This window comes from Pipra filicauda, unplaced genomic scaffold (assembly GCF_003945595.2).
Source record: "Pipra filicauda isolate LSUMZ 115617 unplaced genomic scaffold, ASM394559v2 scaffold253_size2546935_pilon, whole genome shotgun sequence".
Taxonomy (NCBI): domain Eukaryota; kingdom Metazoa; phylum Chordata; class Aves; order Passeriformes; family Pipridae; genus Pipra; species Pipra filicauda.
In genome coordinates, this window is record NW_024104369.1 from 500,273 (window position 1) to 525,687 (window position 25,415).

At 39.0% G+C, this 25,415-nt stretch overlaps 1 protein-coding gene across 2 annotated transcripts in view; it reads right to left on the reverse strand.

The window, feature by feature from the left end:
* The window catches only part of RBMS1 (RNA binding motif single stranded interacting protein 1), a 145,308-nt gene extending 120,615 nt beyond the window's left edge, over positions 1-24,693 (reverse strand). For both annotated transcript variants that reach the window (XM_027734163.2, XM_027734162.2), the window contains exon 1: positions 24,323-24,693. In XM_027734163.2, coding sequence (XP_027589964.1) covers positions 24,323-24,397 — 75 coding nt within the window. In that variant the 5' untranslated portion in view covers positions 24,398-24,693. The remainder of the gene's footprint in view (positions 1-24,322) is intronic.
* Between the last annotated feature and the right edge of the window lie 722 nt (positions 24,694-25,415).

The following is a 25,415-nucleotide window of genomic DNA, read 5'->3' on the forward strand; positions in this document are numbered from 1 at the left end:
TCTTCTTCCTATAGACCTGGAATTACACTGCAGTGTAATGCAGTGTAATGCAGCCCTTGGACCAGCAGTCACCTCGCTGACACCTCAGCAGAATTTGCCCCAGCATGGTTTCCCTTTGACTCTGGACTGAGAGAAAGTGATATCAGCATGATAAAAAATCATGTGAAAATGCGTGCGGGTATCCCTTAGGGGTATTTGCAGCAGTTGCTCTGCTAATCGAGGAACACTGGAGACATGAGGAAATTCTAATTGCCCACCCAGAAGAAGAGCTGCATCACATCTCCCACTGATTCCCCCTCTTCCCTTTGCCACACCAGGTAGGTGTCAGTCCCTGCCTCTGGTGCTTTTACCATGAAACTAAATGTGTTGGCCAAGCTGTGGGAGAACACCCCCCTAATTTAGAGGGTTGTTAAAGAAGGATTAATTGTATTTTCTCTAAGAGGACCATACCCCAAGGATATAAGAAAGAAAAATATGAGAACCCTTTTTCTTTGCAGCATTAACTTTTCTGGACCATACTTCTCACTGACTGGGCTACCATAACACTTAGTTCATAGGAAGAAAGTTTAAGCCTTCACTGCCTCACTTCATTTGCCATTAAAACTCCCCTAAAAGTCGACAAGCATTTCATTTTCTTCTCGATCCATTTGTGACTTGTATCAGCACCATGCTGAGGGCAGCAGGAGCTGAGGGTGCTGGGAACGCTCAGCAATACCCAGGACCTGGAGCTTGTGTTTAAGCCACAGCTCCCTGCCAGCTGGAGACACATTTAACATTCCCTGCATGACTTCAGCAGTTCAGCCACTTTCCCACATTCCACAGCTGGCCTCCCACCACCGCTCAGCCTGCAAGCACACAGCACACTGGGGTCATATTCTTGCCATCAATTCTCAAGTACAACTTGCTTGTGAAAGCACTGGAGAGTTCTGCTTAAAATGTGATGACACCATAAGGCCTGCACATCCTGGTGTCGCTGAAGGGGCAATGCTACATATAAAGAAGTACTTTCCCTTTGCTCTTTGGCTCCTCTGTGTTTTATAAAAGGTCTGCATATCTTGGGAGCCACAAAATGGTTGGGTGGCAACCCTGTAAAAGTCCCAGAACAAATCCTTAATCGCAGTGCTTTACAACGAGACACATTTGGAAAGCACTCCTTCAGGACTGCATCCATGGAGGTTTATTGTTAATAGCTCTTTTTTCTGACTGCAAATTCATGTTGCTTCATATGCATGCCACAACCATTTTCGTTCTTGTGCAGAAGTTAAAAACAGAAGCATGGAGTCTGTAGATATCCATTTTTAATACCAAAATTAGCTCAATGGGTTATAGTGGATTGGTTGGGGTTTTTTATGTCTACTAGTTGAACTGGCTCATGCCTTTTTTGTCATGCTTTTTTGTGCCATGAAAAAATAAACAACAACAACTTTCTGAAAGAATTGATGAAGAAATGGAAATTCAGTAAATTTCAGTAAGACTTTATGACAGCGACATTCTGGCAATTTGTACTTAAAATTTATCTGAAAAGAAAACCCAAAACTATTCAAACAATTTATAGGTTAAGCATCAAGATTTTATGAGGATGACTAGAAGGGAAGCCTATTGTATGATTTGCATCTGGATTCCTCATTTGTCTAACACCAAGCACATCAGTGGTTAGGAACTATGCAAATAAAGAATAATTGCACAAAATTAAACCTGCATGTCTGGGTGTGTTGGACAGAAAGTTCTACAAATGCATTTTAGTTTTCCCTGGAAACAATGAGTAAGATTGAGTGAACATATATCATTGAATTTCTGGGGTACAACACAGGACTATTAATTCCACTGAAATAATGACTTGCATAGCTGAAGTGAGCTTGAAGTGAGCTTGAAGTGAGCTTGATGTGATTGTATAGCAATTGGATGTTTCAGGTCTACTGAGATAATCACAACAGTTGGGAAATGGTTCATGGATCTGGGCAGGAAACTAATGCAATCCTTGGGCATTTCTCATGTATCATTTTAGGCCTATTTTGGTATATAAACAGGACCTCATCATTCTGTAGCACCTTAAAACAACATGAGTTAGATCCACACATATACCAGAAAATATCTACCAGAAGATGTATTTTATTTATATTTTATATTTTGATTATTGTTTCAGCACTTACTTCACTAATGTTTGAGTGAATGCCTTAGAAAATTAATCTAGCCATATTATCATTATAGCATAAAGACATTTGGCCCACATTTTGAAATATCAGGTAACATCCTCTCACTTACTTTGAAAAGCTAATTTAAGTCACTGTTGAAAGATAAGTAACACTCAAATAAGATGGTAGCTTCTTTTTACAATAAAAAAAATCAGAGAAACATATTTTGTACAAATTGTTTTCTATAAATTCATTTTGAGCAAAGTCCCAGTTTACAAGTTAACATAACAAATGAAATATGCTCTAAATATGTATTAACTAGCTCTAAACCTAGTTAATACAAATTTATCATGGAAGTAGTGACAACCCTGTATCTGCACCAGGATGGCTGGCACCAGTACACAGAGGGAGTTGCTACAAATTCAGGTCATTAGGTATTACTAGAAGAAAACTGTGCTGCCAGTGAGGAGGTAGATTTATATCAGCAAACATCAAAATTTTATTAAGATAGAATTCTTTACAGCCACAGGACATGCAGCGTAGCACAATATTCTTAGTGTTAAAGAAAACGTGGCAGTTGCAATTGAAAGTGAACTAAATGTAATGGCTTTTAGAGTTTCTCTCTCCCTTCACTGGGCATAAGCCCATTCAAATTGGTGGAAATAGGTGTGAAGTTACCCATAGATAGCAACAAAGTAATTTCCCCACTGAAGGTAACAGGGAAACCTCTCCAGTTCAGAATGGACACAGATTTGACTTTACTGATGTGCAGCAGCCATGTGCCTTTAGGTTTAGCATTTCCTTTTACTCTGCTCAGACTACAGTTCTTGCACACCTAAATACCAGTCACCGTCTAAACCCAGGGTGTCCCCACAGGTGCTTGTTTCCAGCCTACAGGCACAAAGCTGTGTACCAGGTGCATTTAGCAAATGGTGAATTCCGCTCTTGGTCTACCAGTGACTATCCATCCTAGAGCACCAAAATATTCATTGGACTTTGCAATCCAGGACCTTTCTTTGGATTCCTAGGATATACAAACCCCATCTAATTTAAAAAGAAAGAACTCATTAGATATTGAAAGAATTTTCTTGTATTAAAAATATGAGGGAAAGGTTGGCAATATAATTTCAATTGGCAGCAGTTGGCAATATAATATCAATCGCATCTGGCAGAAAGGCCTAATTCAAAGGACAGTATTTTCAGAAAATATATTTCAAAGGTAATAAATTTCCTGTACATTCACAGACAAAAAAAACTTCTTGATGGGGCTCCTTCAAGAAGCACTTTCTAATGCTGTTAGCAAACATGCCATAGGGTTGCTAATGAAATTGTTTATCTACTACTCGCACAAGAGTCCATGCACTACTCCTAAATTCTGAAATTTTAAAGCAATAATAATGGCATATCACTGATCTCCAGCTGAGTATCTGTCCAGACAAATGAGATGTTTTTTTTTAAAACTGAAAAAATTATTCACCACTGAGGGATTGAGGGTCTTGACAACATAAAATTATTATTTTTCCTCTTATTATCAGCTCTAGTATAGAGTAGAATATAATTATTCTATCATAACTGTAATAAACTGCAATTTCAGACAAAAGTGTGAATAATTTTTGGTCTATAAGCAGTAGAAATGGCTCAGTGAAAGTGAAAAGACTGTACAGGTAAACATTTTAATTTCAAGTCTACAAATACTACAAAAATCTGTTTTCATGTTTGATGAGTGAGCGTTGTGATTATCTGAATGTCACAGAATTAGTACTATTCCTACAGAAAGCAAAGGTCGAGAGGTCCTGATTAAGAAAAAGAATATTTGAAAGAAAACATTGTCTATTTGAAGCAAATGCAGGCTCCTTCACCTGGGGAGGAATAACCCCATGCACAGGCTGGGGGCTGACCTGCTGGAAAGCAGTTGTGTGGAGAAGGACCTGGGGGTCCTGGTGGACAACAAGCTGTCTATGGGCCAGCAGTGTGTCTGTGTGGCCAAGAAGGCCAATGGTATCCTGGGGTGTATTAGGAAAAGCATTGCCAGCAGGTCAAGGGAGGTGATCCTGTCCCTCTATTCAGCCCTAGTAAGGCCTCACCTGGAAGGTTCTGTCCAGTTCTGGGCTCCTCAGTGCAAGAGATACGTGGAGCTCCTGGAGCAGGTCCACTAGAGGGCTATAAAGATTATTAAAGGACTGGAGCATCTCTCTTACAAGAAAAGGCTGAGAGAGCTGGGCTTGTTGAAACTCAAGAAGAGACAACTGAGAGGTGACCTCGTCAATGTGTATAAGTATCTGAAAGGAAGTTGTGAGTCTCCCTCACTGAAGATACTCAAGAATTGTCTGGACACAATCTTATGCCACATGCTCTTCGATGACCCTGCTTGAGCAGGGAGGTTGGGCCAGATGTGTGGGCCCTTCCAACCTGACCCATTCTGTGATTTGTGTTTGTAATTTTTTCATAAGCTTTGAACTGTTCTTCTCTTCTGAATGCTGATTAAAGTTCAGAACATTTTTCATATACCATTTAATTAGTGTCCATCTTTCTGCTGCGTCATCAACTGCACACAATCTCATTAATTGTTGTAATATTAAACAAGTCATATACTACACATTTAAATTCATATCCTACGTTAACTTCCATTTTTACAAACAGCCATTAATATTAACAGTTTTTCATTAAGATGTTCATTCATATAGAGTCTCTACATAAATATTAACAGCTTAATAGGAACTGAGGGTGGCCAGTTATGAAATAACATTAGTTACAAACACTACAAGAACTATTATGATGTATACCCATGCAAAACTGGTATCCAAAATAATTTCTTTTAAAATAGAAATTAAAAATAACTAGAAAAAATATAAAATCATATTGGCAATTCTGGAAACTCCTAGTGTTATAATGTGAAACACAAGTATTACTGGGACTAATGACATGCCAAACAGCAGTTACAATTCAGATTATCCACTTTCAAAGTCTATCAACTGGCTTGTTGCTTTAACTTTCCTTTATTCCTTCAGTAATTTGTGTTTGCCTTTTGTGGGCTACTATACCAAAGCAAGGATAAGTATATAGATGCTGATTAGTCACAGAAATAAGGCTGCAAAAAACCAATCAAAATTAATTTTGCAATATATTAAATAACTATTAGTCCTTACTTGCAACTCCCAAATTCAAGTACACATTCACATGTCAGAGCTGAGTTCAGGTTTTGCTATGCCCTTACCATTATTTTGTATATCTAATTTACTTCTTAAGCTGTACAGGTGAAAATGCAGTCATGCCCCTCGATGCACTCAGCTACCATGGGATAGAATTACAAGTCAATGTTCTCTCCTCCTGTTTATGTTGTAAGTTCCAAGAATGATTATCATATGAGTACAATGAAGGTCTTTTTAGCAGTATGCTGACATGAAAGAAAAGTTCAGCTATGTTGTTTAATTGTGTATACTCCAGTGCTAGGCAACTCTCCAAACCTTACAGTAAACATTGTTTAAGGTTCATCCAGATCAGCACGATAATGAAGCTTGTGCTTTTTACACTTAGCTTTAAATGACAGTTGCTTTTCTTTATAGTTTTATTTTACCTGTTCTGAAGTACATCAGAGATATCATACTGGGCTGACCTTTTTCTTTTACAGATTGACGGTTGTCCTCTAGAGCCCTTGTCTAATATTCTGTTTACATCGTTTTGTTTTCCTGGATGGAGAACTGATCTATTGTCTTTTGTTAGTTTGTCTGGAGAACATATTCATCACAGCCTAACAAATGGCAATACTAGATTAGTAAGAAAAAAAGTGCATATGCAAGAAATATGTTGTTGAATATTTTAATGGAGCCAAAAACATTTAAAAGTTCTACAAAATGTATGGTTGCTCTGAAAATACTATTCATGTTCTAACAAGTATGTATGCATATAATAATGTGAAACTAGCACCACTAACTCTAATATATAATCATTATGAAGTTATTTTTGTTAATGTAAAGACATCTTCCACTACAAAAATACACATCTGAGAACAAAAATATAGGACGTGTGCTTCTTCAGTGGTGAGTTGTTCTAAGTGCAGACTGGGTGTGTGTAGGCAGACAATTATAAGACAAAGAACACTGCATTCCTAAACTTCAGTTCAATTTAGGAAGAAAGTTCATTTATTGCTCAAAGGACATAATTTACAGTGTTCTAGGTTTCTCTTATATAAGTGCTGCTGTATTTTATTTTCAGCTGGACAGTGAAATTTCACTGAAGAAATGGCCATTAGATTTCATACAAATACATGGTCTTCATGTGAAATCGCTTTCTGGGGATAAGTACTGCAAGATTTGCTTTTTTGTAAACGGCTTTTAGTTTGCACCATAACACAAACCCCAGTATAGTATTTCTTCAATCCCCCACTATATACATATAAAAACTTATGTGAATACAGCACATTTTAATTTTTACTTATGTGCTTGTCAGAATCTAGAAAATTCAGAGCTATAGTAAAGACAGGCAAAACTTCAGACTTGATCTGCTGGGGTCAGATAGAACTTCAAAGTTTTAACCATGTGAATACTCTTAACTACATTAATAGGTCCAAATGATATTCCCATGATTAAGCATTTTAAGAATTGTGATGTAGAGCTGAAGGTTGTTAAAACTGACAGAAATAAAGTATTAGTGAAAAATAACATCTCTGTTGCAGCTGAGGTGTATATATAGGTCTTTCAACACTGAGATTAATGTGTTGCTTTGTTCTTTATCAGGTCTCCGATGAGCCTGACATTATCTCCCTAACATTTGAGATTTCCCTAATAGTACCCATTAGTCACAGGATATTGAACTCACAGAATGCAACAAAGTTTTAAAAAAGTAGTAATCTATCTTAAACCCAAGGATTATCTCAATGGATGCCTGATCTGCGTAGAGGACATCCAGGGTACCTCAAGGATATAAAGAGTAATAATCAATAAGCCGTATCAATTGCGAAGTACCTTCCAGTCTGCCACAAACCCAGTTTCCAGAGACAATCCTCCTAACCACCAGGGCTCATATGAACAGAACATCAAGAACAAAAATCTGCTTTTTCTTTACCATTTATTTTATTTCAAATAAATATCCTTTTCTGTTTCCCACAAAATTTGCTCTCTGCAGGTTTAGCTGGATCCTCAGCAATTCCTTACAACAGTCAAAGTCAACAGAGAAGGGTCTCCCGAAATATGACAGCTGTTTACCTGAAATCATGATCATCACCTTCCCTGGCACAACAACGTTCTAGGTGGGCAGTAGTATCATAGGAAGAAAACAAGATAGATGGAGTCCAATACCCCTCACTAAACCTGATCAGTATGGGGATTTGGCTTGCACTGGGAATGGATTCAGGAAAAGTGAGTGGAGTTGATACTACAGAAGGTATGTCCACTCGAGGACAAAACAGCTCGTTTGCACCTGCAAGGGTCTGGGCCACTGTGAGAATGAATAGTCAGGAAATTATTGTCCATCTCTGATGCACCAACAACAAAGATCATCAATTTATTTTTTGTTCGTGGTAGCTTTTTTTTAATAAAAGATCACTGAGAGCACTGTACTGAATGCTTCTGTGCAGATGCCAATATTTAGTGATATTTGCTCCTTTCCTTGATGAAACAAGTCTGTATGTTTGGAAATTAATTGCTTAAAATCAGAAATTTCAAACTTAATTGGAGTGAAAAAAAGAATAATGTAAAAAGAAATTAAAAGTAGATACAAACATAAAACACTAATAAATGAAGTCAAGAAAAAAAAACTTTTTTTCCCTGAAGAAATTTTACTAAAATCCAATAAAGACCAGGAAATACATACACAGATATTTAAATGCTTCATATATTTATGCTCCAATGCACCTCTAGAGAAAGAAAACATATATTGCTTACCCAGCATAGTGCTCTCTTTAACTAGAAAAATATTTAATTTCAAGTATTTCTAAAGTGTAATTTGATTCTCAGTTCCTAGCTACATATCAGTCCTGGGATACATTCCATAGTTATGAAGTATTACCTTGAGAGATTTCATGCTTCCAAGCACATGGCCAATTTCTGCCCTGAGATGCAAACATACAATTCTCTTTGAAGTCTATAAGAGTCACAAAAGTAGAACACGCTGCACACTACAACTGAGTTTTTTCTGTATTTAGCATCAAATTCTACTCAGCATTACTTATTTAACTCTATTCCCCTCCAATTTTAATTGGAGGGCTACAACTGAGCTGAATTGGTCTCTCATGCCAACACTTAAAGTAATTAAATTAAGTCTATGCATACATCATTGTAAATGTGGTTTTTATAAAGCTAAGCAACTTCATTCTTCTGTGTAACATAATTTTTTACCTATAAAACTCTTACTATTTAATGTGTTAATATAATTATGATACATTCATGTAGTTGTGTTTTGCATTACTGCACATTCTAGAAACCTTTCAATTTAAAATTAAATCCAAGATACCTGTGTAATTTCAGTGCTTATAATTCTCAAGAAAGGAGACTTTGAAAAAAGTATGCAGAGAAATCTCATCTGTGTTCTAACACGTGCTCTGCAGCCCAGTTCTGAATACTGCAGGCAGGCAAAATGCTCACTTAGTGAAGTGAATAAATATTTATTGCGCATTTATTTACTTCTGCTATTACTGGATTTAGTAATATAATTAAAACTATTAAAATTATTAATTAGAGGACAATACAGTTAAAAGAGTTTTAGGTTACATGAGTTTAGCACATTGAGTCAGCTTAATTAAGTCTTGTCTATGTTTGGAAAATTACTGGAACCACTATGAAATAGCCTCGGATAGGGACATGTAGATATGTGAACATCTGTATGGGAATTTAACACACTCAGTAATTCCAGAAAAGTATTTCCTTATAAATTCCATTATATTTTTAAGTGCATACAAGCTCTAAATCTTGTTAGCGTCAATATTGTGCACCGTTGACAGGTTTTACTCTCTAACACTCCAATGTGTTTACTTCAGTATCATCAAACCCTTAAAGCCTCATCCTGGAAAGAAGCAGGAACAGAAGCCTCGTGCATCCATTAACAGATTTAAATGTAAAAACATCTCCAAGCAACTGCCATGACAAGGCAATCACCTTGCAGAATAAGAATGCCTCTTCTTGCTTAGCTGGCTTTGAAAGTGGATTAAGCTGCTTTGGATGAGGGTGCTCTTTTTCAAGAGGAAAGCTCTGCTCACTTGAAACTATTTGGGGATAATTATTCCAGAATACCTAATAAATCCTTATACCTGGCCTTCCACCAGTGCTTGCTGTGCTAGTATTGTGCCCAGTGCTTGCACTGCAGTTACCTCTCAAGGATCCCTGCTGTCAGAATAAAAGGAACTAGATGCCAAACACCATTCTCAGAGGATCACTGCAAACAAGAGAAATGCAAGATGAAACTATATGCGCAAAAGTCTGGGATTATATAATGTTTGAGAGCTAACATCACCAATATAACCCATGATTAAAGAAGTCCCACCAACAACAAAAAGAAACAAAACCAAAAGCTACAAAACTGAGACATTAAATATGAACAAAATAAAAAGGATCTACTCTTGTTTGGATGTAGTTATGGCTTCAGGACAACATACTGGAAGTGCAAAATCACTGTGACTTATTTGTGACTCCCTCTCCATAAAACTGAAGACCCTTCTTGGGCTGTGTTGCTCCACAGAGGTAGACTGTGACAAAAAAAAAAATACAAACTCTGTGCTACTCCTTTGGAGTATCACGATCTCCGCCATCTCCAAAGGCCATAGCACAGTTGAGAATGATTCTGGTCATTTCACAAAAAATATGAATTAAAATATACAGATCATCCTATCTCAGTTACAGGAACTGCAAATGCTATTCTGTGGTGATGACTTGAGCACTTCTAACCTGCTCTTGGTCCTGCTTTTCCCTAAAAGTGACCTTAAAGCCCACTTCTCTGCTCACCAAATTGGACTGGAATCTTATTTCTAGTCCAAACACAGAATCCACTCAAGGCTGGTAGGATGGACCTTAGCCTCTGAGCTGACATATGACCAGACACATAAGGGTTCTGGCATAATACAAACAGCACAAATGAATGATGAAAACTTTAATGTAAGAAAGCATATTTTTCTATGTATGAAGTTTAAAGACATGAAAATATGTCACTATAAATTCTAAGTTTCATTCTAGCTGATGTACTGTATAATTTTAACTGAGCTCTATTTCTCAAGCATACTCTTTTGATTTTTCATATTGAGATGGGTGCCTTCTGGGTTTCTTTTCTGTTTACCCACTTTTGCTAGGAGCAGTGTGTGATATAGTATAGTGATATTCTGGCTCCTAAGTGGTTACTAACTACATTTACTCTTTGTTATATTGTATATTTTCTTCGATTCAGATTTATGCCACACCTCTCAGGATAAGAAAATTCCATAAAAATAAAATACCAGAAAGAATTGCAACATCACCACGTCACTTGAGAGTCTGTTCAGGAAGTTCTTGCATTTACTCTAGTTTCAGTGTAATAAGAAAACAGATGTACAATCTACAGGAAGTAAAAAGAAATGGCAAACTCTTCAGTTCTGAGGAGTTTACCTCTGTAACTTTATCTACATTATCACAACAGGGCTGCAGAAGTTAAGAGGCAAAGATGACTGCCACAGTTGCCCCACGAGCATCTTTTGTCCTCTCACAATCTGTATAAAACAAGGCCTTTCCCAGAGGTCCTGTTTGTTCCCCAAATCTGTCCATTGTTTTTGTAAAAATAACCTTTCATTCTTGCTGAACTTTAGCAGTCCCCAAACTGAGTTCTTGCAGAATACTGCAGGCAATCTCCTTTTGTTGGAGATGCAACTCCCCATGGATGGCCTGGCAGCTGGAGGTGTCTTCTTGTGCCATGTTCTGGCATACATGCCACAGCCTCTCCACTGAATTGGGCTTTTGCTCTTCTCTGCTCTTTTCACTTATTCTTTTTCCTTATCTGTTCTCTACAGCAATTTGCCTCTTTCAAAATTAGTTTTCCCTCCATCTGGCTTTGTACTTTTCAGTTACCTTTTCCTCTTTTCCTATCTCAAATGACAGCACAAGGCTCAAGAGACAGGTCTATAGCCAGCTTTTAAGAGCCTATTTAACCTACTTTCAGAGATAAGCTCAATGCTCAGGGGCAGAGAAAGCAAACTGGATCAGTCCCATGGAACCATTTCTATTGTGTTCAAACCCACCATTCTCAAGACCAGGTGCTCTGGGTCTCAATGTGGGAGTAAGGACTAACAGTAGGTAGTTCTTCTAAAGGTGCCTGCTATTTCGGCGAATCCAATATTATATAAAATTGCAGAACCCAGATTACTTCTCTGTTGCTATCTCAATGGCATCCTGACATGACTTTCCTCTTTTCCAGATGCTACTCCTATAAGTATCAATTATCAAAAGATTCTCACTAGAACTGTGAAATGTTTTTTCATTTCTAGACATGGCTCTCAGCTTTCTACTTCAGAAATCCCAGCTCAGTCTCCTGACATCCTCCAGTAATTAGGCAAGCCAGAGTCACTCTAACTTATATACAACCCTGGATACCAGCAAGGCTTCTTTCCACTGTCTCCAAGGCATCTAGAGGCTCCAGAATTCTGCTTTAAAGCTATATGCTGTCTGGTATGGTCTGGAGATTTTGCAGATCATTTAAACTGAAAAATGGGAGGCTATAATGAAACAAATACTAAAATTAATACTATAATGTTTATTATTGCTTGACATAAAAGTAAGATTCTGGTGCATGATTTTTTCTGCAAAGACTAAATTCTGTGGACATGTAAATTAGAGAACACATGGAGCTCAGTATCAGTGTCAAGAGAAGGACTAAGGTCTTAATTTATGAAAAAATCACAACTAGGGTCCATTTTACACATGAATGCCTTCATTATATAGACAGCAAGCCAGAATATTTTATAAATAATACGCACACATCCATACTTCACTAGATTGCCCAATATCCAAATTACTTGAAGCACAGGCTGTCTTGCAGAGTAGACACCACACTTTCAAAGACCAAAGAATAACACTAACTAGTCAATCAAGAAAATTGAATCAACTGTGGATATTTTCTAACAACTGGTAGGTAAATCTAAACTAGACTATATATCCAACACTTTTTAAAAATGTGTGTATACAATTACCACCAGAGCATTGGGATGTGCAGCATCCTCCCTGGATGACAAACACAGCACGATTTCCATCAATGAGAAAGATGGAATACATTTTGAAAGACAACACTCAGATAAATTTCTACTCTTAAAAGGTGTGTCACAGAAATGCCAGGAGTTCTGTTCTTCAGCATACAAAGGTTTCTAAACTTCATATAAATATCAGTAAAGAGGACCCATTTATACTAACCTTGACAGAGCTGAATAGAGTGTAAGTAAGCATGGAAAATGACCCATTATATTTCATATGAGTAAAAAAAGGTATCTATAACTCATTTGTTCATTATTCAATTATTCATCTGACATAGAATTCCACTTTCAATTTTAAAAGAAGAAAACAGGTAGCAAATATAAAATATGCATAGTTGCTTTTCTGACTCTTTTGGGGGCAACATGGCAAAGCAAACTTCTGTTATTCTTCTTTCATTTTTACCATGGTATTTTGCTATTTCTCCCAGAAAGCAGCATGGCTATTTAGCATGTAACTGTTAGATGCTTGGTAACACTACCCCCTACTCCCAAGCCCTCAACTAAACGAAAGTCCAAGAATAGCATTTAAAATCCCTAAGAACAAAAACATTCTCAGTGCACAAATGTATCTTGTTTTTTTCCCCCAATTCTATATTTTTGTAAAAATCCGTACTTTTTTTTTATATTCAGATAGCTCAGTCACCACCAAGGTAAACATTCCAGGATAAAGGAGAAAATAAAGATGTGTTCAGTTGGGCAATTTATTTTCTGTGATAATAACTTGGATTGACAATACTGCTGTCTCTTCAACTCCCTGGCCATGAAAGTCATCTTAAGGCCAACTTAATCCAGTGCTGGGTCCCTAAATATATATTCTGGCACCTAACAAGAAACCTGATTTTCAGAATTAATGGACAACCACGATCAGATTATTTAGTTAGCAGTGTAAAAATGAACTGACATTTGGTGGGGTTTACATGTTTTTCTTATCATCAATCTGGCTGACAACCATGGCTGTGATTTTATTTTTTTTTAAGATCTAGTAGAAGCAGCATCTTTAAGATTAACTTCAGGATATGGGAACATGTGAGTTCCTATTATTATACCTGCCATTGAAAATCCTTAGAAAATCTGGGGGAGTAAGTATATAAAAGACACTGGAAAGAAGTGCTAATAAAAGCAGAGTGGGCTAAAGAAGCTGGGTGGGTGGGTTTGGAAGCCTTTCATGTATCCATTGCTTCTGCAGCTGATGAACTTACTGTAATTTGGAAGAAAAGTCATGTGAGATATAGCAAAACTGTCAGTGAAAAGCAAGAGGAACATGCTAATTCTTCCCATTTGTTCTCCTAGAAAGTCAGAACACTGCCTTCCTCAGTACTCTGCTGTTCCTCCAAATAATGTCTGCTTAGAAAGAAACAAGATTTATTTTGGGGTTAATTATTATTTTATTTAATTTTTAATCCATGTTCAAGACAAAAACTTATCAACACATTCAGATTTGATGCAGGAACAAGAAATGTCAGGCTAAAGAGGTGGTTTGGTATGAGAACGTTTACAAGTCTGTCACAATTTACAGCATAATTTTGTAGCACTATAATGTTCTGCCAGGAGAAAAACAAACAAATAGACAAACCTAAAACCTTAAATTTTAAGCAGCTTAAATAAGATATTTGCTAAAATGGGATAGGGAATTTGCATGATTTGTGATTATTGAAATATCATTTGCATATATAACATGCATTATACAATCATGTTCTGTTAAACAGAAAAAGGGATTTCCTTCTATACCTTTCCTTTCCAAATTCCATAGCACAGCTTACAATGACGGAACATGAAAGGAGCAGTAACAGTTTCTTCAGAGCCTCCTATGCTGATGGACAGCTACCAGGGCCTACCTTACAGAATTACACACTAGTCTGGAAAGAATTACTGGAGGTCATCCAGTCCAACTGCCCTCCAAGAGCAGGTTCAAGTACAGCAGGTTGCTTGGGACCTTGTCCAGTTGAGTTTTTTTACCCTCTCCAAGAGATTCCAGAACATCTCTCAGCATTTGTTCAGGTTCTTGGCCACCCTTATGGTGAAAAAAAAAGAATTTCTTAATTTCTAATTACAAATTTCTCATGTCACAACTTGTGTCCATTGTGTTGCATCCTATTGCCTATTCCCTTCTATGATAAAACAACTACTTCTGTAGACAAGAAGAGAACAGTGAATGCTGCACTTGTGAAGGAAGAGTCCCTTGAAATGACGTCAGCTGAGAACTGACAGGATGAGGAGCAGCTCTGCTGGAACAGACCTGGGTGCTGTGGGAGACAGCAAGCCAAGCATAAGGCAGTAGCATGCTCTGGCAGTAAGGTGTTCCTCCTGGGTTGCATTCGGGTGAGGGAAGTGACTATCCCCCTATTTGAAGGGCTCCATCTAGAATACCACATGCAGCTTTGGGTCCCCAGTAAATGACACTGATAAGCTAGAGCAAGTTCAGTGGAGGGTGGGGCTGGGGGCTGGATCACATGCTCTGTGAAAAGCTGGGTTTGTTCAGGCTGGAGAAGCGAAGGCTTTGGTGGGAGTTAATAGCAGCTTTCCATTTATAGAATGGAAAATTCTGAGGAGGTTATAAGGAGAAGGGGCTAGGTTCTTACAGTGGTGCATGGCGTGATTGATAAGTCAATGAGCCTAAGTCAAAACAAGAGAGGTTCAGACTGGACATAAGGGGAAAAAAAAAATCACTAGTATTGGAACAGTGCAGAGAGGCTGTGCATCTCCATCCTTGGAGACTTTCAAGGCTAGACTGAATAATGGCCTAAGCAAACTGGTCTGATCTTCTAGATGACCCTGATTTGAGCAGAAAACCGAATTAGAGAGCTCCTGATGATCCTTCCAACCTGAATTATCCTGTGATCCTATCCCTGTGCATCTTCAATAAGTGTCTGGCTCCACCTTGTCTATACATTCTCATTTGATACATTTAGAGAGCAATTAGATCTCCCCTTAGGTTTTTTTTCTTAAAGCTAAATAAAGCTGTTTGTAGGACCCAGGCATAAAACAGGGGATATACATATTTCTCAGAAAAGGAAAAAAAGTCACTGAAATACGGATATGGAAAGAGTAGAGTACAACCTGAGTATACAATCCAGTAAAAGGCCTGAGCAGTGAGAATAGTGAATTGGGGAAAGGAATTTGGGACTGAGAACAAAGAAACTGCTTCTATGATTCAGGATCCCTGTGTTCAAGGAAACTGGAGTTTGACTACTCTTTGTCAATAATTCAGACGCATCAAAGAAACTACTAAGCATAGCCTACTAAGAATCTGAATTTTTGGCTAACTGACTGGGTCAAAAGAAGAAGGAGGCATTCTAAAGTCTTTGACCCTGTTAAGAGAGATGTTTCCCCCTCCAAAATGTCCCTGTTTATTCTCCTCGCTTTAATGTGCCATTGTCAAATGCAAACGGTCACTAACCAGGAAAGCCACCCTGAGGAAAACAGAGGGTCACTGACACTATTAATGAAATTCAAAGTTTGTATCATAAACCCTTCTTTAATGTTTTTTCTAGGAGACAGAATGTTTTAGCTAGTACTTTTCCAAATGAGTCACTAACACCCTTGTCTTAATTCTGCAACTGCTGCTAATTTGAAGTGCCAGCCTTCTCCCCTCTTTCCCCAGAATGAAATAAAATATCAATGTTGCATTGTGCTGAAAATGGAAAGTTAGATGTAACACTATGCTACAAGGCCTCTGGAAGTTCCATTTACATTTGATTCTTTCTTTCCTCCCAGGCCTATACCTAACTTAAGCCCTCTCAGCAAATTATTTCACACTTACTTCCACAATCATTGGTCCTAAGAATGAAAGACAGACTCAAAAGGGTCTGTACCTTAGTGCACACTTAGTGAACCAACATCTAACACAATTTAAAAGAGTAAAAGAAAAGATAAAGTCATAGAAAAATTATGTTAACAGTTATCAGCATAAATGTGAAATCAGCAGATTTTGCTAACCTAAGAGGTCTGTGGGCCAAGGCCCCAGAAAACCTTTTATTCAGAAAAGCTACACAACACCACTTTGTTAGACAAAAGCGAGGCCTATGAGGATGTACTTCTCTCAGAGACAACTTTACCTCTAGCCATGCAAATCTCAAACTCCTTAAGTACCACATTAGTTGCTCCACTGTAAAAATGTATTGCAGGTGGTGGGTTTGGGGTTAGTTTTCAGCCAGACTGGTTTCTTGATTCAGCTCACTGACGGATCACACGAATGGTTGTACCAGCACAGGGGAAGGGAGAGGAATGGGTTGCTGGGAGCAATGGGGGAAGACAAGATTGTCCTTTTTGGCTGCTGCGCATAGTTATGTAAAATTAAAGTGATTATGTAGCTATGGCCTGAGGGATAGAAGAGGTCACAGATACTACCACAGCCTACAAACTGCTGTAGAAATTGTGTCAGTGTGTGTTGCCAAGAGACAAGCAAGGGAATTCAGTTCTTAACCTGTTGTAAAATCTACAAAGTGAAGCCCGTTGACTCTATCTCCCTACAAAAGATCAGTACTTTCCTCTCCATGCACAAGAGTCACGCCAAACATTTTGAATCAGTAAGCTCTGCTTATCTACCTGGAACGATTCTGAAGTACTTTTCATAGGCCTTACATGCGTGCTGAGATTTCAGAAATTTAGCTTAAATATATTTTGAAATGTTTTTATCAAGTCAGAGCAATTGAGACTAAATGTGCTCTTATGACCTCAGACCATGAACAAGAGCACAGTGCTTAAAAGCCACCATGAAACAAGTGAGTCATGGTACCTGGTTATACTCAGGTCCAAGCTTGTCTTCCTCAATTCTGAGATAACATAATTCAGCTTAGAATTTACTGAAATTACAGTTAAATGCAGATCTCAGTATATTCAGCTGAAGAAGACTAAGAAGACGCAGGAAGTCAGATAATAACCATCACCTATTAGCCACAGTAAATATGACCTGAATCTGTTGAGTGTCTGTTTTGACTGAAATGAATTAAACTCAGGCAGAAGAGATTTTTATCAGCATGCTTCTCCAATATTTTTCACTTTTTTAGCAAAGCAGGAGTTTTTCCAGTAGAAATAGTTGTGATTGCTACTTTGCACAGGCCACAAAGTCTATACAATACAATGAAAATAAGTATATGATTTTAGCTAAATCTAAGCACATCTCTTCAAGAGACTATTTCTCAAACCAAAAGCATAATTTAATGAAAATTTATTTTTGAAACCATTGTTATTCACTCTTGATTATGGAAGACTGAAACCGAAATATGTATCTGTACCAAGCTATAATTTCCTATTTATTACTACACCTTTGTTCAAACTTCTTTACTACTACCACGATCAAGTGTCCTTCATTAGGATTAGCAGCATCAATTACCTTTCTGAGTAAGAGTGATGCATCTGCTATCAACATTCATAGCTCAAACTGTTGCTTGGACTTCAAAGCAGCTGAAAAACCATGTCTAAGTTGGTTTTTTTGATGTATATCCTCAAAAGATATGTTTCTTAAAGATATTGTTTTATAGAATAATAAGTTTAGAAAACAATGCTTTACTACACTGTATTATTCTTCATTAGCAAATGTCAATAATTTTCCCTACCTTTTCTTTGTTCCTTCAACACTAGGTGGAAGCTTAGAAATTTGCTCTCAGGAAATTTTATCCTTGAGACTGAGACCTAAAGGTTTATACTCTAACTAGAAGCCAAGTATTTTGAAGTATAGGGTTCCCTTTACAAATAAGTTTACGAATCTAAACATCATGCTCAACTGTGGTTTAAAAGAATGAGAAAAAACTACAGTCATTATAAAGAGTTTCACCTGAGTTTTGAAAAAAAAACAAACCTAAAGAACTATTTTATTCAAAGAAAATTAACTTCTCCCTCTACAAACTTATTGCACACCTTTCATGAGTGCCTTGGGATCCTGTGTTGAAGGTAAAGCTAGAAAATACACTAGTACAAATCAGACAGACTGTGTAATTCTGGGCTTTTGCAGCTGTTGTCTACCTATTGGATATAAACTTCACAGACATGGCTTTGGAACAAACCGGGGGCCTGGGGGGGTTAACAATCAAACACAAAAGAAAAAAAGCACTGAATAAATGTTTCAAGTCTATTTCAAGTCATATATTGGTTTATCACTTTTTTTGTAAAAGTCAGTCAGTCCCTTAAGACCATCGCACTCAGGATCTGCTCATATGTCTGCAGTAAAGTTACTACAGAATCAAGGAGAGGGACCAAGATTTTGTTGACATTTCTTAAATGACGCCAATCACACAGTATCAAATTAAGCATCAAGCACAGTGAACTCTAGGGATGAGTTTAGTCTCAAACTTCTCGAAATTACAAAGCTAATAAGAACCTGTAATTTCTACCATTAATTTGGTGGAGGAAATATTTTTTACTCTGTCATTTGCAAAATCAGTCTCTAGTGCATGTATATTTATACCATTGCTTTCTCTACAGAGGTTGGATTAAGGGAGGAAAGTTGCGGCATTTTTATAACTTTTTAAAAGACTCCCTAGGAAAAAAATACAAAATAAGCACATTATGGATGCCATTGTTACTTCTCCTTGATTCCAGCCCTGATCACACAATCTATAAGCACTCCCTAACTTTTGCTCCTCTGAAGTGAAGATTATGACCACCATGTCATTTCAGATCCCCCCCAAATTAAGCATGGTCAGCATAATCCAAGCATAAATTAACATTATAGTACAAATTGCTTATCTGAAAACAAAGGCATAACTCATGTTGACTTCAATGAAGCCAGTCTTCAAGATAATGATGTTGTGAAGTGTTTCTACATTTCATGTTTCTTTATCAGAGTTATTTAAACAGTTACAATAATGCACATTATTGTACATTAACATACATCCTTCTTGACACCACCATAATGTACATGATACATTAACATACATCCTTCTTGACACCACTAAACAGTGCAGTGCTCCCAGCATGGAATATCTCAGTTTAAGCCTTCCTGAAGTCACTACTATTAACAATATGTCTGGTTACATCCTGCTTCTAATGCATATTTGCCCAGGTGGCTAATCTGACATTAATTCTCATGAAAGCTCTGCAACAGAATAGTTCAAAACTGGAGTAATTCCACACAAGGAGGACAGACATTTGCAGAGCTTTGTATAAACTTTGCTCAACCCATTTCCAGAAAGGCTTTTGCATATTTAAGAATTATTCTAGCAAGAGTTTCTAGAAATACTTTCTGAAGGGCACATTTCTAGTTCATAGCAAGCCACCTGAACCAAACTTTAAAAGTCGCTATAACTGGGACAAGGATAGAGACGTCCCTCACAAAACAAGCTAGCTGGAACAACTACACAGAACAATCATTGTGACCAGTGGTCTGTCTGATGGATGGATGTAAACAGACACTCCCAGTTTTGGACTGGAATGTTTGGAACTAGAGAAAATGCTCTTTCTAGGTAACACTCTTCATTTCTCCCTATTTTACATCCCCTGGGATGTACATTTTATAGAGCTGGAGGGATTACCTTACCACCAGGCCTTTCAAGTTTTTCTTAAAATGGATAAAATTTTACAATTCTTTTCTTTCCACAATATAGTACATTTTTTTGAAAGAATTCTTCGGGTAGTTGCACAATAAAATCCCAGGCTGGCTGGAAATGGGAGAGAACACATTCAAGAGGCTGAGGAGGCTAACAGGATCAGGTAACTGTGTGGAGACAAAAAGTTTGCTTGCAGCTAATCTGTGCTTTTTTTTTCTTTCTTTTTAATGGATTTCTAAGTCCAGTCAAGAACTAGAGAGATCACAATTATGGACAATTAATATAGCTTCCAAGAATACAGAGTGTGCAAATTATTTCTATCCAACCTTATAAACACGAGCACCGTTTTACTGTAAACTTGTCTTTTACTATGTACAGATTCTGCAGTCATAGTGCATACAGAACAAATCTAACTAAACTGATTAGTAATCATTTATGCTGATTAAAATCAGCTCATAAGCTAGTAAAACTTTTTAAAGGGTGACAGACCTGTGCTTGGTACAGAATGCAGTGCCAAGGTATACATCAGCAGCAAACAATTAGCAGGTCCAACCTCCTCTGCTTTAGAAGCATTTAAAGCAGAAGGTTCTACATCAGTCTATTAACTTCATACATTGACACTTAACTGCCGATTATCCAGTGTCTCCTAATAATAAAGTTTCATATCTGTTTTGTTCTTACTCTACCATCAACAGGTCTGGATAAAAATTAAGTGTTCCCATTTTAAAGTTTGCACTGAACAGTCTGAAAACCAGTTTTTGACATGGCAGAATCTGCCTGCTCACTACAGTTTATATCAATCTACAGTCCTGCCTACAAACCTACGCAAACTTCTAGAAATATTAGCTTTTCTCAGAGCTGCCAGGGCACCAGTTTTGTAGCTCTCAAATTATGAAGTTCAAGGTCCACTCTAAGGTAATTCAGCAAGATTCCAGGATTTCATTTCTTCTGTGTTGCTGTTACCTAATACCATACAAAATAAATAGAATTCAAGTATCACATAAGTATTATCTATGACTATTAAAAGCTTGCACTTCAGATAAACCACGCTATCTATAGGAAATGTTTCCATCTTCTACTAACTCTCTCTTATACAAAGAACTTTCCTTTATGATACAGAAGCCTGTTAGTGAAACTAGTCATATTGTCACTTTATTCTCCAAGGAAAAAACAGTAAAACAGCTAGTTATCACGATTTATTTGTAAACTGTTGTGTGCATCGTGACCCTGAATTCCATTTGATATTTTGGTAAAGGGAAACAAAGCATGGATTCACTTTTATTTCTTATTTGACCAAAGCAAATTGTGGCCTAGAGATGTCTATATACATTTGTATTTGTTTATGTGTACTTTGTCTTGTTAAACTTTAAAATACTCTGCCTGGCACAGTCAGGTTTTACTCCTGGGCAGACAGGCCTTTAAGCATTACTAAAACACATACAGTCTTAACGAACATAATTTTCCAAAATGTTGAAATACAGAATCTCTCAACTACAAGTAAAACATTAAGTACGAAAATGAAATACAACTGAGTTGAAATTTGAAAAGCAAATGTTACAGAAATATTGTTTTAAAAGTACCTAAACCATTAGAAACATCCATTAAACTTGGAAAATATTTTTGATGCTCTCTGGCAAGCCATACAATGCTGCAATATAAGAACTGTAATAAAACATACATTCATTAGAAGACACAAAAATATGTCAAACATATCATTTGCCAGAGTAAAAATTGTGGCACTCCCAAAAATGAAGGTTTTACAAGCTTCAACTTAAAGCCATTTCAAACTATTTTCATTTCCATAATGATTTTCCTATTAAAAGCCTTACACCTTCTTCCAATGTTAATTTTGTTCATTTAATTTAAGTCCATGGTTTCACTAATCTCTTTTGATGCTGAGCTCCCTAAGACTAGGGGGAGGGAGGTGCTGAATCACAGCAAATGTTTATATTTCCTCCCAGAATATATCATTGAACCAGCTTGAATACTTCATAAATAAGACTGTGAGATCATAACAGTCAAACACAAATCTGTTTTTATAATCTATAACATATTTGTAGCAATTAAAATAGTTGACCACATCAACATTTTAACCTAAAGAACCATTAGGAATGTACGCAATTTCTAATGAGTATTTTTGAGCTCTCCACAGAAAAAACTCCATCTTCAAGCAATTCCTGTCACCTCCTAATTATTGATTTGCAGTTTATTAGTCAGCAGATTTTTCATCATTATTTAAATAAAAAGCAAAACTTCTGGTTTCAAAATCTCCTACCTCCCCCAGTGTAATCACGTACCATTACCCATCATTCATTCAGCAAAGGCTATTCAATTCTATCATCATTTGTCTTTAATAAAAACCAAAGATTTCTCCAGAATTACTGAAATAGTTCATGTAGTGGACAAGAGGCTGTTTTAGGGCTCAAAGAACAGAACAGCTGAAAACTATGAATTAAATTAATATTTCTACACGTTCAGAGAGGATCCAAAGGGAGAAGATTGCTTGTATTACTGGATTCTGCATACTTGAATATCAAAACTTACAATTACTGGTCCTTTTATCTATACCAAGGAGACACCTTTTTTTCATTTATTTCTTTTATAAAATCAAGATCTATGAAAACAGGAAACTTCCACTGGATCCCAAATATTTCATTTCATGTGTGTACGTCAAATGGCTGTGTGTTCTCTCTGTGAAACAGAGCAATGTAATTTCAGGCTGTATAATTTTATAGCAAAGACTACAAGACGCTTTGAAGATGTCATTGACTGTAATACAAATCAATATTAAATTATCTGTACAGGAAACATTTTCAAAAGATGGTCCACCATGCTTTCTCATAGGATCATGGATTTCTAGGATCATTCTCTAGTAACTACTGTAAGCTATTACAGTTTATCTCCCTCTTTAATTATTTACAGGTCAAAACAGCCAAACGACATTGCTTTGTATATATTCCATGTTATGTACTTGGTTCGTAACTCTATTGCCACACAAAACCATGAAGGTAAAAGCTGCTGAATAAAGACATTTGTTTCATTTGAGAATATGTATATAGTCATAAAGCTAAGTGATGGAAAAGGCTGTCCTTTAGGCATTCTACCTTTCTTCAAAATTCATTCAAAATATATATGTAAACAGTACTGAAGTGATTGCTCTGCAGCACAATCTTTAAATGGCTATAGTCTGTACTATTTAGCCTGATGTTGATTAGACATTTAAGAGATTAGTAATTTCAAATCACCTAAAGACCTTCATCACATTTCTATCAATTTATGTGAACGCGCATTTCAAAGCCTCCTCATTGCTGCCTTGTAAAACGTCTCATGACCGTCAAACTGAATTTATTTTTCAGCCAAGCAGTAAAAAATACGTTTCACAATACAGTAACACAAACACAATAAAAAGAAGAGCCTATCAAGTGTGCAGATAAAGGGAAGGGAATTCTTGTCCTGTCACTGTCAAAAAGGCAAGATGCTTTAATAGGAAAAAAAAAAAATCACAACCAAACCCCACACCACGGTTATAACCTCTAAAAAAAGTTCACACATTGAAGCCTCATATGGGTCTGTTTTGATTTGTGAGGAGTGACACTGGTGGTTGGAAAGGCTTATGCTAAATGTTCCAGACAGCTGATGCAACCACCTCTGCATCTGCCAGTTTGCAGCATGATGCTTCTAGAGCAGTGGGGCTGGCTGCCCTTACAGACTTGAAGGAGAAAGGAAAAAAAGGTGGAGATCCACCACCACAAGAACTGCTAACATCAATATTCCTGCAAACACCGCCTACCCGCGTACAACATTAACCATCAGGAGCTGGACCCTTAATGCGTTTTTTAATCCAGTTCGAAAACTGCGAGGTGGCAGCTCACAAAGGTCCAACTCCACAGACAATGAGTATCCACCCGAGTCCAGCAGCTTCCCCAGTGCCCGTATTTAATTGGAATTACAGCCATCCCCATCGCAGCAGCAAGCATGCCCTGCCACCCCTCGGGATGTCACAGCACCCCCACCCCAGGGTGGCTGAAGGACGGCCATGGCAGACTCAGCCGGGCCCTGCCGCCTAAACTTCGGGTCCTCTCCCTGCGTTCCAGGGGGGCTGCACTGGGCGAAGGCAGCGGGAGCGGGGCCCGCAGCGCTCCACTCTGTGGCGGGGTGGCCGAGGACGTGGTTGGGAAGGAGGAGACAGGCGGAGAGCCCCGGGGAAGAGGAGGGACCGCCGGCGGGAGGGGGAAGGCGAGAGGGAAGGAGTCAGGTCGGAGATGGCACAGTCGGGAGCGAGGGGAAGGGGTGGGAGCCCGGCGGGGGCTCCCGGAGGCTTTCCCGGGGCGCCGGCGGGCGGCAGGAAGGGGCTGCCGGCTCTTTCCTGTCTCCGTCCCCCGGTGCAACCTGACCGCCTCCCGCGGGCCGTTCCCCAGCCGCGGAGCCCCCGCCCGGGTTCGGCCCTGGCCGGCCGCCCGGAGCGGGGCCAGCCCCAGACGCGCCGCGCCGCCCGGCGTGCCGGACCCTACCTTCGCCTGCAGATACTGGGGGTAGTAGTAGGTGGTGTACTGGGGGTACATCTGCTGTTTCCACACTTTGCCCATGAAGCTGGAAATGTAGCCTGCAGTGCAGGGATGGGGGGATACTCTGGGGGGCTCCAGCCGCCTCTCCGTCTCTCTCTCTCCCTCCTGCCTCTTCCTCTCCGGTGGCGGCGGCGGCGGCTCCTGCTCCTCGGCCGAGCCCAGACCTTCCTCCTCCTCCACCCAAAAAGCCACAGCGGAGCGGTGGCGGGGGCAGGCACTCTCGCTCTCTCCCCGGGAGTTCCTGCCAAGTCCCCGCCCGGCCGGGCCGAGCAGGAGCAGCAGCGGCAGCGGAGCGGCGGCGCAGGGAGCGCTCGGGGCCGGCGCGGCAGCGGCGGCGGTGCCGGGCGGCGGGGCAGGGCTGGCGGAGGGGCGGGGGGAGAGGGGGCGAGGGGAGGCGCTTAGCCCCTCTGGGAGCCCGGGGCGAGTTTCAGCCCCGGCCCGGTGTCGGGGTAGCTGCGTTGGGTCGGGTTGCTGCTCGGCTCAAGGGCCGCTCCAGCAGCGGCAGGAGCTGCGGTGCCCGGCAGGAGCGGAGCGGGGGGTTTCCACGTTCTGGAGAAGGAGAAGGAGGACTGCAGTGGCCGCATCGCGCCCGGCTCGGCTCTGACCTAATTAGCCGGGTTGTGCTTTGTTATCGTCTTCGCTCTTTGTGCATCTCGCTGCCGAGCACTGGTGCAGGACGCAGGCTGGAAGGGAGAATTGAGTACGTTTTGGAAAACCAAATTTGGCTTCGGTTCTGCCTGGCGGTACAGGGTCCATTTATCTGCTGGGAGCAAAAGGGACTGCAGTGCTAAAATCGGTTTACAGAGCAGCAACCACAAAACCAGACCAAATTCTCTGTCTGGCCCATTGCACATTCTTAAATTTGTACTTTAGCCAGCAGTGCTGAGTACACTTCATTCTGAAACAGGAAACATCCCTGTTCTAGTCAATAGTAGTTATATTTTTTCACTTGAATGTTTTCTGTCTGAAAGCTAATTTCCCAAACATTAGAAGTGGGGACTGGCAGCACACTATAGTCCACTGTTGTTTGTAAAAAACC